The sequence below is a fragment of the Dendrobates tinctorius genome, unplaced genomic scaffold (assembly GCF_039654945.1).
Source record: "Dendrobates tinctorius isolate UK_male_01 unplaced genomic scaffold, ASM3965494v1 ptg000332l, whole genome shotgun sequence".
Classification (NCBI taxonomy): domain Eukaryota; kingdom Metazoa; phylum Chordata; class Amphibia; order Anura; family Dendrobatidae; genus Dendrobates; species Dendrobates tinctorius.
In genome coordinates, this window is record NW_027361998.1 from 3,379,196 (window position 1) to 3,396,446 (window position 17,251).

The 17,251-nt window shown below is 43.7% G+C and overlaps 1 protein-coding gene across 3 annotated transcripts in view; it reads left to right on the forward strand.

Moving 5' to 3' along the window:
- Nucleotides 1-17,251, forward strand: part of EPHX2 (epoxide hydrolase 2) — a 95,725-nt gene that overhangs the window by 18,530 nt on the left and 59,944 nt on the right. For all 3 annotated transcript variants that reach the window (XM_073561943.1, XM_073561941.1, XM_073561942.1), the window contains exons 7-9: nt 15,564-15,659; nt 15,904-15,982; nt 16,181-16,215. In XM_073561943.1, the coding sequence (XP_073418044.1) occupies nt 15,564-15,659; nt 15,904-15,982; nt 16,181-16,215 (210 nt within the window). The remainder of the gene's footprint in view (nt 1-15,563; nt 15,660-15,903; nt 15,983-16,180; nt 16,216-17,251) is intronic.

Below are 17,251 nucleotides of genomic sequence, written 5' to 3' on the forward strand. Positions count from 1 at the left end.
ACCTCAGGGGAGGGGAAAGAAGAACCCAGCAGGGATCGGCTCTCTGGCGCCACTACTTGCCCCAGGTCAGTCAGGGAACTGCTCCAAGGGCAAATAGTCACCGGAAAGGCTTCCCTTATCTTCGTACCTTACAAGTTATCGAGGCACTCCCAGTGAAGGAGGGATATATATCACCAGTCCAGGCTGGGGATATATATATATATAAACCTCCCAGCCGTCACTGCCAGAGTTCCTCATTAAAACAGTATGGTCTCCTGTCACCAGTTCCTCGTTCGAAATAAGCCCCGTCTGTCAGCAGGCTTATATCAGGTCAGAAACCAACCCGGGTAGCGTATAATAACAAAACAAAGCGTGCAGAAGTGGGGATTCTTGTATCGAGATAAAAGAGCAGCCCAAGATTAATTTTATATTTAATCGCCGAAAGGCGAATTAGAAATATACAGGCATATATTTACAGAACAATATTCAGGTATACAGACAGGAGTGTAGTTCAAGGATAGGGTATAGATAGGTTGTTATGTAGCATGTAACCACAGGGAGGCACTGATGGATCACAGGTCCAAATCTTAGTTATGGGCTTTCCTAGCTGCGTCAGATAACGGATCCTCCAGCAAGTAGAAAACAGCTCAAAATGCGGAACTGCCTCTTATCTCCTAGGCTGCTCCCTCCCACACTCTGCGCCCACCCCTGGGCTTGTGCAGCCTCTCTTCGCCCATATCTGAGAGTATGATTTTCTGTCCAGAACCGTGGAGGCTTATAACTTTCCACCCGAAGCTCTGAATGAAACGGCAGCGGTGCCACTGGATTCTGATGAATTTTATCTGCGCAGGGAGAACAAATATGCATACTGTATGTAATTCCTGGTAGCTATGCTTCATAACTCCATAACACAGGGATCTACAGGTGGCTGCCTGGCGCGGGCACAGCAATGTCAGTTCCGAGAATGTGCTCGGCTAGGCTCAGAGATATTGTATTCTGTTATTACAGTCATTTTCCAGATTCAATACCTCAGAGCCTTGCTGTGACCTGTGGTGCTTGAGTTAGACAAAGGAATCCAGTTTAGCTATAGCTGCACTAGAGCTCACACCCTTGTGCTAATTGCTAGTAACATAGCTTAAAAGGGCTTGTTCATGGGTTTAATTGAAGAAAAACAACGATCCTGTGGAATCCCAAGGGAGGGGGCACATCCCAGGAGCGGAGGGACATCTCCGTCGTTCCTCACACGGCATTTACCGGGTACACCCCACGAGACTCGATATATTCTGAGAACATCCCACAAGACCCACCGTATGCTGTGAACCCCTCACAAGATCTGCCGTATGCCGAGAACCCCCACAAGACCAGCTGTATGCCGGGAATCCCCCACAAGATCCGCTGTATGCCGGGAACCCCCAGAAGACTTGCCGTATGCCGGCAACCCCCCACAAGACCCACCGAATGCCGGGAACCCCCCACAAGACCCACCGTATGCCAGAAACCATCCACAAGATCCGATGTATGCTGGGAACTCCACACAAGACCCGCAGTATACCAAAAAACACCACAAGTCGTGCCGTATACCAAGAACACCCCAACTAATTTCGCTAACACCCCAATCTATTTCGGTAACATCACTACCCATTTCGATAACCCCCCACCACAAGACCCGCTGTATGCCGGGAACCCCCCATGACCCGCTGTATGCCAGGAAGCCCCCACAAGTCCTGACGCATACCGGGAACACCCCACAAAAGCCACTGTATTCTGGGAAAACCCTATGCCGGTAACCCACCCAAAAGACCCACCATACACTCAGGACCCGCCGTATGCTGGGGTCCCCCCACAAAACCCGCCGTAAGCTGGGAATCCCGCACAAGACCTGCTGTATGCCGGAAACCCCCCCATAAGATCTGCTGTATGCCGGGAAACTCCCACAAGATCCGAAGTATACCACTAACCGCTACAAGACGTGCCGTATACCGAGAACACCCCAATCTATTTCGGTAACACCCCAACCTATTTCGGTAACCCCTCCACAAGACCCACCGTATGCCGGGAACCTCCCACAAGACTTGCTGTGTGTTGGGAACCCCCCACAAGACTCACTGTAAGCCGAGAACCCCTCACAAGACCCGCTGTATGCCGGGAAATACCCCCACAAGACCCACCGTATGCCAGGAAGCACCCACGAGTCCTGACACATGCCAGAAATCCCCCCATAAGACCCGCTGTAGGCCGGGAACTCGCCCCCAAGACCCACCATACACTGAGGACCTGCAGTATGCCGGGAACCCCCACAAGACCTGCCATATGCCGGGAATCCCCCACAAGACCCGCCGTATGCCGGGAACCACCAACAAGACCCGCCGTAAGATGGGATCACCCCACCCTATGCCGGTAACCCACCCACTATGCACTGAGGACCCACCGTATGACTGGAACCTCCCACAAGACTTGTGCACCCAGTTGTGCAGACATCACACTCTGCTTCTTGTTGTAGTCCCTAACTTTTTACTCTTTCATCATTTTTCCTCAACCTCCGGAAGTGACTATTGATTTTCTGTCAGATACGTCCCGGCCCAGACTGGTGCTGTGGTTTTATTGTTCTGGATGATGGCTGCGTCCTCTCCATAGTCATATTCTATATACATAGAGGACAGTGTACAGCCGTCACCTCCATGCTATATACAGGTCTGCAGACCCCACGCTCCACTGGCGTACATTCTCTATACATCCTAGTGCAGCAATGATGAGGAGATATTATTAGTGTTATCACAGGAGCGGAGCCGATTCCCGGAGGCAGCCCCCAGTGTTCCTGTGATGAGCGATGGCAGGTGTCAACCCCCTTCTCACGGCTCACACGTGTGTCACAGCTCATTCTGGGATTAATAGAGATGTGACCATGATGATTCACTTCTTACCACATTTTACCAGTAGAGAAACCACTGAAAGATGATGGTGTAAACCATAGCTGCCCCCACAAAGATCGGTGACGCAGCAATAGCAATATTGGGGTGGGATGACATGCAATGAGCAGGACCCCAACACCCCAAGAATAAGCTCTGGTTGTGGCCCCTTGTTTATACTTCCAACAGGGCAGGCAGTCACATTGAAGCTCATCGCGGCTATGATAGAAAGGTGTCCGGACACGCAAAGCTTCGCAGCTATGATAGAAAGGGGTCAGGACACACAGAGCATCGCAGCTATGCTAGAAAGGTGTCAGGACACACAGAGCATCGCAGCTATGATAGAAAGGTGTCAGATCACGCAGAGCTTCGCAGCTATGCTAGAAAGGTGTCGGGACAAACAGAGCATCGCTGCTGTGATGCAAAGGTGTCAGGACACGGAGAGCATCGCAGCTATGATAGAGAGGAGTCAAAACAAGTAGAGCAGCGCAGCTATGATAGGAAGGTGTCAGGACACGCAGAGCTTCGCAGCTATGCTAGAAAGGTGTCAGGACACACAGAGCATCACAGCTATGATGCAAAGGTGTCAGGACAAAGAGCATCGCAGCTATGATGCAAAGATGTGAGGACACGCAGAGCATCGCAGCTATGATAGAAAGGAGTCAAAACAAGTAGAGCAGCGCAGCTGTGATAGAAAGGTGTCAGGATACGCAGAGCATCGCATTTATGAGATCGAAAGGTGTCAGGATACGCAGAGCATTGTAGCTATTATAGAAAGGGGTCCGGGCCAGCAGAGCATTGCAGCTATGATAGAAAGGAGTCAGGACATTCAGAGCTTTACAGCTATGATACAAAGGAGTCTGGACACGCAGCTCATCACAGCTATAATAGAAAGAAGTCAAAGCATCATAGCTGTGATAGAAAGGGGTAAGAGTATTGCAGCTATGATAGAAAGGTGTTAGGACATGCAAAGCATTGCTGCTATGAAAGAAAGGTGTCAGGACACAAAGAGCATCACATCTATGATAGAAAGGGGTCAGGATACACAGCATCACAGCTATGATAGAAATAGTCAGGACACAAAGTGCATCGCAGCTATGATAGTAAGGAGTCTGGAAATGCAGAGCATTGTAGCTATGATACCAAAGAGTCAGGACACGCTGCTCATCACAGCTATAATAGAAAGGGGCAGAGCATCGCAGCGATGATAGAAAGGTGTCGGGACATGCAGAGCATCACAGCTATGATAGAAAGGAGTCATGGCATGCAGAGCATCACAGCTATGATAGAAATAGTCAGGACACAAAGAGCATCGCAGCTATGATAGAAAGGAGTCTGGAAATGCAGAACATTGTAGCTATGATACAAAAGAGTCAGGACACGCTGATCATCACAGCTATAATAGAAAGGGGCAGAGCATCGCAGCGATGATAGAAAGGTGTTGGGACATGCAGAGCATCACAGCTATGATAGAAAGGAGTCAGGGCATGCAGATCATCACAGCTATGATAGAAATAGTCAGGACACCATGAGCATCACATCTATGATGGAAAGGAGTCAGGACATGCAGAGCATCACAACTGATAGAAACGTGTCAGAACACGCTGAGCATCACAACTGATAGACAGGTGTCAGAACACGCGGAGCATCACTGCTATGACAGAAAGGAGTCAGGACACGCAGAGCATCACATCTATGATAGAAAGGAGTCAGGACACGCAAAGCATCACTGCTATGATAGAAAGAAGTCAGGACACGCAGAGCATCACTGCTATGATAGAAAGGACTCAGAACACGCGTAACATCGCAACAATGATAGAAAAGGGTCAGGACACATAGAGCATTGCAGCTATGAAAGAAATGAATCAGCGCTGCAGCTCACTATCTGTGGGCTGTGTAGCTGCAGACCCGTCACGGTTGGATATACTGACTTTTTTCCACTGATGTCAGCATCAGAAATGGATGGTGGTATGATGAAAGAAGCGATCACTGAGCCCCCAGATTCCCAGATCAACAGGGGGGGAAATGTGCTGCTGTTTGTGCCGGATAGGTCAGACACCTGGAGGGATCAGTTACTTTGTCTGCTGGAAGCGGGGCTCACACTATTTTAAGCCAGTGGTTTTAATGTTCTGGCTGGCTGGTGAATACTTGGACGTATTTTTTCCCATTAGCCGTTAAGATGTGATTTATTTTTGTGCCAAAGTGAAAAATCTCTGTATGTTTGGACGCCAGTCTCTGTGATCAGTGAGGAGCAGATAAGCGACGGCTGCTCGACAGAACGTGCTGTACACGGGCAGCTGCCGAGTGGCATCGGGGGCAGAGATAAACCCCGTCATCAGTCCTGACGCTGGCAGGGACTTGCCCTCCAATGTTGGGGCCCCCTCTGCATTACCTGCCAGACATTGATAAGGATTTAAGTTTCAAGCTGCTTTAACCCTTTCATTGACTCCTGCCTGTATGGCCAGGACAGGGGCTTCTCACTGGTGCTGACGCGTTTCGCTCCCTCCCTTCACCTTCAGCATTTTATATCGACATTTTATTTTCACCCCTCTCTGGCATCTATTGGTAAATGCCGGATTATTGGATTTTGGCTTCAATCCTTCATAGATCGGTGCCTCAATGTCATATATCACAAATCATTCTTGTGCTTATTATATAAAGTGAGGCCAACGCTGGCCCCTCTATGGATTGCCGAAGTGTCGGCACCAGCAGCCACTTTGTCACAGGTTAGTATAGGCAGATGGCAATGGGGGGGGTCGGAGTTTATACACCAAGGGCGAGGGGCTGGATGTTGTGCTCTGGAAACGGGAGGCCTGATATTATACACCGGAGGTCAGGGACCAGATGTTATAGGCCAAGGCCGAAGGGCCCAATATTGTTCTCCAGGGGCCGAGAGGCTGAATGGTGCCCTCTGGGGTGAGGGGCCGGATATTGTGCTCTGGGGGTCAGATGTTGTGCTCTGGTGGCGAGGGGACGGATGTTGTACTCTAGGGTGAGGGGTCGGATGTTATACATCTATTATCTATCTATCTATTTATTATCTATCTATTATCTATCATCTATTTATTATCTATCTATTAGGGTATGTGCACACACTGCAGATTCACCTGTGGGTTTTTCCCGCGGAACCGCAGGTAAAACCGCAGGTAAAGTGACCTGCGGTTTTGCTGCAGTTTTGCCCTGCGGTTTGACACCTGGACAATGGAATAGGTGGCAAACCGCAGCAGAATCCGCAGAAACAATTGACATGCTGCGGAAAAAAAACCGCAGCTTTTCCGCAGGTTAAAAACCGCAGTGTGAGCACTGCGGTTTTGAAAACCCATAGGCTAACATGGTAAAGTACCATGTCTGCGGAACTGCTGCAGTTCTGCAGGGCCAAAACCGCAGCAAAACCGCAGCAAAACCGCAGCGTGTGCACATACCCTTACACTGCCCAACAAATTTCAGGGAAGTTCTTGTCCCCTGAGAAAATTTTATTGTATCTTACAGATTTTGATATGCTGAACACGAATATGCGCTACAAAAGTCTGTATCACGTAAGGTTTTTAACCCCTTCACGAGCGGAGGTTTTTTTTCGATTTTTCGTTTTTCACTCCCCTTCTTTCCAGAGCCATAACTTTTTTTATTTTTCCGTCAGGGCTTGTTTTTTTGCGGGACGAGTTGTACTTTTGAACAACACCATTGGTTTTACCATGTCGTGTACTCGAAAACGGGGAAAAAATTCTAAGTGCGGTGAAATTGCAAAAAAAAAAAGTGCAATCCCACACTTACTTTTTGTTTGGCTTTTTTGCTATGTTCACTAAATGCTAATGCTGACCTGCCACTATGATTCTCCAGGTCATTACGAGTTCACAGACACCAAACATGTCTATGTCCTCTTTTATCTAAGTGGTGAAAAAAAATTCCAAAGTTTGCTGAAAAAAAAAAAAAAAAGAGCAATTTTCCGAGACCCGTAGTGTCTCCATTTTTCATGATCTTGGGTTGGGTGAGGGCTTATTTTTTGCGCGCCGAGCTGACGTTTTTAGTGATACCACTTTTGTGCAGATACGTTCTTTTGATCGCCCGTTATTGCATTTTAACCCCTTCACCCCCAAGGGTGGTTTGCACGTTCATGACCGGGCCAATTTTTACAATTCTGACCACTGTACCTTTATGAGGTCATAACTCTCGAACGCTTCCATGGATCCCGGTGATTCTGACATTGTTTTCTCGTGACATATTGTACTTCATGATAGTGGTAAAATTTCATTCAAATAACTTGCGTTTATTTGTGAGAAAAACGGAAATTTGGCGAAAATTTTGAAAATTTCGCAATTTTCCAACTTTGAATTTTTATGCCCTTAAATCACAGAGATACGGCACACAAAAAACTTGATAACTAACATTTCCCACATGTTTACTTTACATCAGCACAATTTTGGAACCAAAATTTTTTTTTGTTAGGAAGTTATAAGGGTTAAAAGTTGACCAGCGATTTCTCATTTTTACAACACCATTTTATTTTTAGGACCACATCACATTTGAAGCCACTTTGAGGGGTCTATATGATAGAAAATACCCAAAAGTGACACCATTCTAAAAACTGCACCCCTTAAGGTGCTCAAAACCACATTCAAGAAGTTTATTAACCCTTTAGGTGCGTCACAGGAATTTTTTTGAATATTTTAAAAAAAATGAACATCTAACTTTTTTTCATAAAAAAAATACTTCAGGTTCAATTTTTTTTATTTTACCAAGGGTAACAGGAGAAATTGAACTGCAAAAGTTATTGTGCAATTTGTCCTGAGTACGCAGATACCTGATATGTGGGGGGGAACGACTGTTTCGGCGCATGGCAGAGCTCAGAATGGAAGGAGCGCCGTTTGACTTCTTCAATGCAAAATTGGCTGGAATTCAGATTGGACGCCATGTCACGTTTGGAGAGTCCCTGATGTACCTAAACAGTGGAAACCCCCTACAAGTGACCCCATTTTAGAAACTAGACCCCCCAAGGAACTTATCTAGATATGTGGTGAGAACTTTGAACCCACAAGGGCTTTACAGAAGTTTATAACGTACAGCGGTACAATTAAAAAATCATATTTTTTCCACAAAAATGATCTTTTCACCCCAATTTTTATTTTCCCAAGGGTAGCAGGACCCTAAAAGTTATTGTGCAATTTGTCCTGAGTACGCTGATACCCAACATGTGGGGGTAAACCACTATTTGGGCGCATGGCAGAGCTCGGAAGGGAAGCAGCGCCATTTGACGTTTTTGGCTGGAATTGAGATCGGACACCATGTCGCGTTTGGAAAACCCCTGATGTACCAAAACAGTGGAAACCCCCCACAAATGACACCATTTTGGAAAATAGACCCCCTAAGGAACTTATCTAGATGTGTGGTGAGGACTTTGAACCCCCATGGGCTTCACAGAAGTTTATAACATAAAGCCATACAATTAAAAAATCATATTTTTTCAACAAAAATGATCTTTTCACCCTCAATTCTTATTTTTCCAAGGGTAACAGGACCCTAAAAGTTATTGTGCAATTTGTCCTGAGTACGCTGATACCCCACATGTGGGGGTAAACCACTATTTGGGCGCATGGCAGAGCTCGGAAGGGAAGCAGCGCCATTTGACGTTTTTGGCTGGAATTGAGATCGGACACCATGTCGCGTTTGGAAAACTCCTGATGTACCAAAACAGTGGAACCCCCCCACAAATGACACCATTTTGGAAACTAGACCCCCTAAGGAACTTATCTAGATGTGTGGTGAGCACTTTGACCCCCCCAGTGCGTCACAGAAGTTTACAACGCCCGGGCGTGAAAATAAAAAATTCGTATTTTTTCCACAAACATGATCTTTTAGTCACCATTTTTTTATTTTCCCAAGGGTACCAGGAGAAATTGGACCCCAAAAGTTGTTGTCCAATTTGTCCTGAGTATGCTGATACCCCATATGTGGGAGAAAACTACTGTATGGGCACAAGTTGGGGCTCGGAAGGGAAGTAGTGACGTTTTGGAATGCAGACTTTGATGGAATGGTCTGCGGGTGTCATGTTGCCTTTGGAGAGCCCCTAATGTACCTAAACAGTGGAAACCCCCCACAAATGACACCATTTTGTAAACTAGACCCCCCAAGGAACTTATCTAGATGTGTGGTGAGCACTTTGACCCCCCCAGTGCTTCACAGAAGTTTACAACGCCCGGGCGTGAAAATAAAAAATTCGTATTTTTTCCACAAACATGATCTTTTAGTCACCATTTTTTTATTTTCCCAAGGGTACCAGGAGAAATTGGACCCCAAAAGTTGTTGTCCAATTTGTCCTGAGTACGTTGACACCCCATATGTGGGAGAAAACTACTGTATGGGCACACATCGGGGCTCGGAAGGGAAGTAGTGACGTTTTGGAATGCAGACTTTGATGGAATGGTCTGCGGGTGTCATGTTGCCTTTGGAGAGCCCTTAATGTACCTAAACAGTGGAAACCCCCCACAAATGACACCATTTTGTAAACTAGACCCCCCAAGGAACTTATCTAGATGTGTGGTGAGCACTTTGACCCCCCCAGTGCTTCACAGAAGTTTACAACGCCCGGGCGTGAAAATAAAAAATTCGTATTTTTTCCACAAACATGATCTTTTAGTCACCATTTTTTTATTTTCCCAAGGGTACCAGGAGAAATTGGACCCCAAAAGTTGTTGTCCAATTTGTCCTGAGTACGCTGACACCCCATATGTGGGAGAAAACTACTGTATGGACACACGTCGGGGCTCGGAAGGGAAGCAGTGACGTTTTGGAATGCAGACTTTGATGGAATGGTCTGCGGGTGTCATGTGCGTTTGGAGAGCCCCTGATGTACCTAAACTATTGAAACTCCCCACAAGTGACCCCATTTTGGACACTAGACCCCCTCACGGAACTTATCTAGATGTGTGGTGAGCACTTTGAACCCCCAAGTGCTTCACAGAAGTTTATAACACTCGGATGTGAAAATAAAAAAATCATTTTTTTCCACAAAAATGATATTTTTGCCCCCAATTTTTTATTTTCCTAAGGGTAACAGGAGAAATTGGACCCCAAAAATTGTTTTGCAATTTGTCCTGAGTAGGCTGCTACCCTACATGTGGGGGTAAAACACTGTTTGGGCGCATAGCAGAGCTTGGAAGGGAAGGAGCACCATTTGACTTTTTCAACTCAGAATTGGCTGGAATTGAGATCAGACGCCATGTTGCATTTGGAGAGCCCCTGATGTGCCCAAACAGTGGAAACCCCCAATTCTAACTCCAACCCGAACCCCAACACGCCCCTAACCCTAGCCCTAACCCTAGCCCTAACCCTAGCCCTAACCCTAGCCCTAACCCTAGCCCTAACCCTAACCCTAGCCCTAACCCTACCCCTACCCCAACCCTACCCCAACACACCCCTAGCCCTAACCCTAGCTCTAACCCTAATGGAAAAATGGAAATAAATACATTTTTTTTATTTTATTATTTTTCCCTAACTAAGGGGGTGATAACGGGGGGTTTGATTTACTATTTATGGCGGTTTTTATGTTTTGCGGCTGTCGCACGCTAAAAGACGCTTTTTATTGTAAAAATAGTTTTTGCATCACCACATATTGAGAGCTATAATTTTTCCGTATTTTGACCCACCGAGTCATGTGAGGTCTTATTTTTTGCGGGACGAGTTGACGTTTTTATTGGTACCATTTTCGGGCACGTGAAATTTTTTGATCGCTTTTTATTCCGATTTTTGGGACGCAGAATGAACAAAAACCAGCGTTTCATGAATTTCTTTTGGGGGGGGTGCGTTTACACCGTTCCGCGTGCGGTAAAATTGATAAAGCGGTTTTATTCTTCGGGTCAGTACGGTTACAGCGATACCTCATTTAGGTCGTTTTTTTATGTTTTTGTCGGTTTTATGCAATGAAAACTATTTTATATAAAAAATAATTATTTTTGCATCGCTTTATTCTGCGAGTTATAACTTTTTTATTTTTTCGCTGATGATGCTGTGTGGCAGCTTGTTTTTTGCGGGACAAGATGACGTTTTCAGCGGTACCATGGATATTTATATGCGTCTTTTTGATCGCGCGTTATTGCACTTTTTGTTTGGCGGTATGATAATAAATCATTATTTTTTGCTTTGTTTTTTATTTTTATTTTTTAAGGGGTTCGCTAAAGGGGTTAACTAATGGGACAGTTTTATAGGGCAGGTCGTTACGGACGCGGCGATACCTAATATGTGTACTTTTATTGTTTTTTTTTTTTATTATTTTCAAAAAATGAATTTATTGGGGAATATATTTTTTTTTTTTTACTAATTTATTTGGCGATTTTTTTAAATTTATTTTTACACTTTTTTTTAATTTTTTTTTTACTTTATTACATAGTCCCAGGTGGGACATCACTGTCCTGTGACAGATCGCTGATCTGTCACATCACAGATCACTGTGACAGATCAGCAATCTGTCACAGGCAGTGCACAAGGCTTCCTCATGCCTGCGCTTTGCAGGCACTGAGGAAGCCAGCTTCCCCAGGCCCCCGAAGGCCCCCGTCGCCATCTTGGATTCGGGGGTCTGGAGGAAAGGAGCCCCCCGCAGCAGCGCTGCACATTGCGCTGCCGTGGGGGGCTCAGGGAAGCACGGAGGGAGCCCCCTCCCTGCCGATGCTTCCCTTTAACCCCCGGTACACCGCGATCATGTTTGATCGCGGTGTGCAAGGGGTTAACGTGTCGGGGGCGGTCCGTGACCGCCCCTGACACGTAGTGCCGGGTGTCAGCTGTGATAATCAGCTGACACCCGGCCGCGATCAGCGGCGCTCACCACGTGGGCGCCGCTGATCGCGGTAGACGTACTATCCCGTCCCCGGTCATACGGGCCCGGGTACCGTGGACGGGATAGTACGTCTCATGTCAGGAAGGGGTTAATGCAATGTTCACGGCGACCAAAAAAACATAATTCTGGCGTTTTGATTTTTTTTTTAGTCTTATGCTGTTTAGCGATCGGGTTAATTATTTATTTTTTTTCATTGATAGAACGGGCGATTCTGAACACGGCGATACCAAACATGTGTAGGCTTGATTTTTTTATTGTTTTATTTTGATTGGGGCGAAAGGGGGGTGAGTTGAACTTTTATGTTTTTTTTTTGTTTTTTTTTTTATTTTTAAACACTTTTTTTTAACTTTTGGCATGCTTCAATAGCCTCCATAGGATATCTATCTATTATCTAAATCACGAAAAAAGGGAAGCACTACCAAAATAATACAACAGGTGCAAAACCTATTCAGCAGTGTCCAAACAGCCAAAATGACAAAAGGAAAAAAAATAGGCAGCACTCAAATTAAATATGAAAAAAGTGGATACTTTACTGATCCTCAGATGGCTGCCTATTTTTTTTCCTTTTATCTATCTATCTATCTATCTATCTATCTATCTATCATCTATCTATCATCTATCTATTATATATCTATATATTATCTGTCCATCTATCTATTATCTATCTATCTATCATCTATCTAATCTATATATATTATCTATCTATCTATTTATTATCTATCTATTACCGTACCTATCTATCTATCTGTCTATCATCTATCTATCTATCTATTTATTATCTATCTATTATCTATCTATTATCTATCTATCTATTATCTATCTATCTATTTATTATCTATCTATTATCTATCTATCATCTATCTATTATCTATCTATAATCTATTATCTATCTATCATCTATTATCTATCTATCTATTATCTATCTATCATCTATTATCTATCTATCATCTATTTATCTGTCTATCTATCATCTATCTATCTATCTATCTATCTATTATATGTTATCCTATCTATCTATTATATGTTATCTATCTATCATCTATCTATCTATTATCTATCATCTATCTATCTTCTATCTATTATCTGTCTATCTATCTATTATCTACTGTATGTATTATCTATCTATCATCTATTATCTATCATCTATCTATCTGTTATCTATCCGTCTATTATCTGTCTATCTACTATCTATCTATCATCTATTATCTATCATCTATTATCTATCTATTATCTATCTATCATCTATTTATCTATCTATCTATTATCTATCTATGTATTATCTATCTATCTACTATCTATCTATAATCTATTATCTATCTATCATCTATTATTTATCTATCTATCTATCTCTATATCTATCTATCTATTATCTATCATCTATCTATCTATCTAATATCTACCTATCATCTATCTATTATCTATCTATCTATCATCTATTATCTACCTATCATCTATCTATTATCTATCTATCATCTATTATCTATCTATCTATTATCTATCATCTATCTATCTTTTATCTATCTATCTATCATCTATTATCTACCTATCATCTATCTATTATCTATCTATCTATTATTTGTCTATCTATCTAATTACATAGCTATTGGATCCCAGGAACACAGAAAATAAAAGTTTCAGGTTTACTTGTGTTTCTTACTCATACAGTTACAGTGGGGAAAAAAAGTATTTAGTCAGTCAGCAATAGTGCAAGTTCCACCACTTAAAAAGATGAGAGGCGTCTGTAATTTACATCATAGGTAGACCTCAACTATGGGAGACAAACTGGGAAAAAAAATAATCCAGAAAATCACATTGTCTGTTTTTTTTCCTTTTATTTGCATATTATGGTGGAAAATAAGTATTTGGTCAGAATCAAAATTTCATCTCAATACTTTGTGATATATCCTTTGTTGGCAATGACAGAGGTCAAACGTTTTCTGTAAGTCTTCACAAGGTTGCCACACACTGTTGTTGGTATGTTGGCCCATTCCTCCATGCAGATCTCCTCTAGAGCAGTGATGTTTTTGGCTTTTCGCTTGGCAACACGGACTTTCAACTCCCTCCAAAGGTTTTCTATAGGGTTGAGATCTGGAGACTGGCTAGGCCACTCCAGGACCTTGAAATGCTTCTTACGAAGCCACTCCTTCGTTGCCCTGGCGGTGTGCTTTGGATCATTGTCATGTTGAAAGACCCAGCCACGTTTCATCTTCAATGCCCTTGCTGATGGAAGGAGGTTTGCACTCAAAATCTCACGATACATGGCCCCATTCATTCTTTCATGTACCCGGATCAGTCGTCCTGGCCCCTTTGCAGAGAAACAGCCCCAAAGCATGATGTTTCCACCACCATGCTTTACAGTAGGTATGGTGTTTGATGGATGCAACTCAGTATTCTTTTTCCTCCAAACACGACAAGTTGTGTTTCTACCAAACAGTTCCAGTTTGGTTTCATCAGACCATAGGACATTCTCCCAAAACTCCTCTGGATCATCCAAATGCTCTCTAGCAAACTTCAGACGGGCCCGGACATGTACAGGCTTAAGCAGTGGGACACGTCTGGCACTGCAGGATCTGAGTCCATGGTGGCGTAGTGTGTTACTTATGGTAGGCCTTGTTACATTGGTCCCAGCTCTCTGCAGTTCATTCACTAGGTCCCCCCTGCGTGGTTCTGGGATTTTTGCTCACCGTTCTTGTGATCATTCTGACCCCACGGGGTAGGATTTTGCGTGGAGCACCAGATCGAGGGAGATTATCAGTGGTCTTGTATGTCTTCCATTTTCTAATTATTGCTCCCACAGTTGATTTCTTCACTCTAAGCTGGTTGGCTATTGCAGATTCAGTCTTCCCAGCCTGGTGCAGGGCTACAATTTTGTTTCTGGTGTCCTTTGACAGCTCTTTGGTCTTCACCATAGTGGAGTTTGGAGTCAGACTGTTTGAGGGTGTGCACAGGTGTCTTTTTATACTGATAACAAGTTTAAACAGGTGCCATTACTACAGGTAATGAGTGGAGGAAAGAGGAGACTCTTAAAGAAGAAGTTACAGGTCTGTGAGAGCCAGAAATCTTGATTGCTTGTTTCTGACCAAATACTTATTTTCCACCATAATATGCAAATAAAATGAAAAAAAAACAGACAATGTGATTTTCTGGATTTTTTTTTCTCAGTTTGTCTCCCATAGTTGAGGTCTACCTATGATGTAAATTACAGACGCCTCTCATCTTTTTAAGTGGTGGAACTTGCACTATTGCTGACTGACTAAATACTTTTTTTCCCCACTGTATCTGTCCGCGTTTCTGACCAGTTCTGGGGCTGTCGCCGCCCCGGCTCGTGTGCCATCTTCATTCTCCTTGATATATCCTTCCATGATTGTCCTGAGATAACCTGCTTTGAACAATAGAAGTGTCGCTCGCACCGGACGCTGTAACGTTCTCCCAAGCTGTTCATTTTATGTCACTCATCTCAGGATACCGCTAGCGATGCAGAAAAGTAAAGAAGAAGCGGCCTGGAGGAATGGCTAGTAATCCCTGCAGCTCCTCTCCATTGATAAACCTCGCGGCTCTTCTCTGCAGATGTCTCCTACGTGGAGGACCATCCCGCAGTCGGACCCTCCAGGGCCAGTTCTCTGGTGTATAGATGGGGCTATATTCTCAGGTTTCTTTCCTGATGTGATATTTACAGTAAATGAGATTAGTTACTTGTGGATACAATGTGCCACCAGTAATGAGGATGGGAAGGTTCAGAGGAGACCATGAGGAAGGAGAAAGTTTGGAATGAGTGTAGATTTCTTCTAATTTAGAAAATGTGACTTAATCCTCGGACGTTAACCCTTGTCCCGTTCTTTTCTCCCTTCTTGTAGCCCGGCGTGAAGCTTCATTATGTAGAGATGGGAGTCGGGCCGGTGATCTGCCTGTGTCACGGCTTCCCGGAGAGCTGGTATTCGTGGCGGTACCAGGTGAGTAGCGCTAACCCTACTAAATACAGACCGCCAGACTTTCCGCAAGATTTTAAAGATTTTGGTTTGCGTCTTGCTAGAAAGATTGTCTTCCTATAGGCTCACAATAATGTTATAAACACTTTCCAGCCGTCTTTGGCGATTATTTGTTGTTGTTTTTGAGCCGCGTGATGTGACCGCTGCAGTCAGTCAGTGATGTGTTCACAGTCAGAAACTTTCTAATTTATTCCCATTTTCATTGTAGTTGCCGGCCTTGGCTAACGCAGGCTACAGAGTGATTGCCCTGGACATGAAGGGCTACGGGGACTCATCTGCTCCTCCTGGTAAGTAATGTCAATTTATATCTGTGTAGCTCTCTTCAAAGACATATCCGGTCCTATCCTCCATTACTGAAAAATCAGCATTTGGATTATTATGCAAATGAGGCTGAAGAGCTATGGTAGATCCAAAGCCTCTGTCACTCCAGCTCTATTCCCTGCCCGGTGAAAAAGAAATAATGTGTTTTTTTTTTTTCATTCCAGAGATTGAAGAATACTCCCAACAAGTACTCTGCCAGGTACGACAACAGCTTTATAGTCGGACGCAGAAATCGCCAGTTCTTTACTAATATGAGCTGACCGATTTCGGCCTAGAACATCAATCCTTAGGAACCTTTCATGTCCTTCTTTCGTGGTCTGAGTACAGACCTCAACGTAATGACTGGCCACGGATCTCCTGACCTGAGCTCAACATCGTAAAAAGCATATATGAAAATGGTCAGGTCAGGAGATCTCCAGCCGGGCGGATCATGGAAACAGAGCTTCCATCATATAGCGCCAGATTACAGAGAGATGATTGTATATGTTCAGATATCTGTCTTGTCTGCAGTTCCTTATATAAGGTTCTATAGCCAGACATCATTATTTTATAAGCACTTTATTGTTGGGTGATGGTGGCGCCATATTGAATCCTTAGGGTGCCAATCTCCGCAGCAAGGCAGGCAGGGTCAGTTCGGGTCTAATTCACTCCTCTCACCCTTCGAGACTGTTTTGATTTACTTCAGGATGTAGATCATTCTGACCCTCTATTCTGTCGATGTGCAATATGTTATTTTAATCATATTTAATAAAAGTTGATTTTTAAGAGATTTTTTGGTGATCCACTCTAATATGCATAATAGGTATATTTGTCTATGGACGACTAGAACGGTCTGATTGTGAAGCAGTCACACATTTTTTGAATATATATATATATATATATATATATATGTGTGTGTGTGTATATATTTTAATATATACTGTATATACAGTGGGTACGGAAAGTATTCAGACCCCTTTAAATTTTTCAGTTTTTGTTTCATTGCAGCCATTTGGTAAATTCAAAAAAGTTCATTTTTTTCTCATTAATGTACACTCTGCACCCCATCTTGACTGAAGAAAAACAGAAATGTAGAAATTTTTGCAATTTTATTAAAAGATAAAAACTGAAATATCACATGGTCATAAGTATTCAGACCGTTTTGCTCAGACACTCATATTTAAGGCACATGCTGTCCACTTCCTTGTGATCCTCCTTGAGATGATTCTACTCCTCCATTGGAGTCCAGCTGTGTG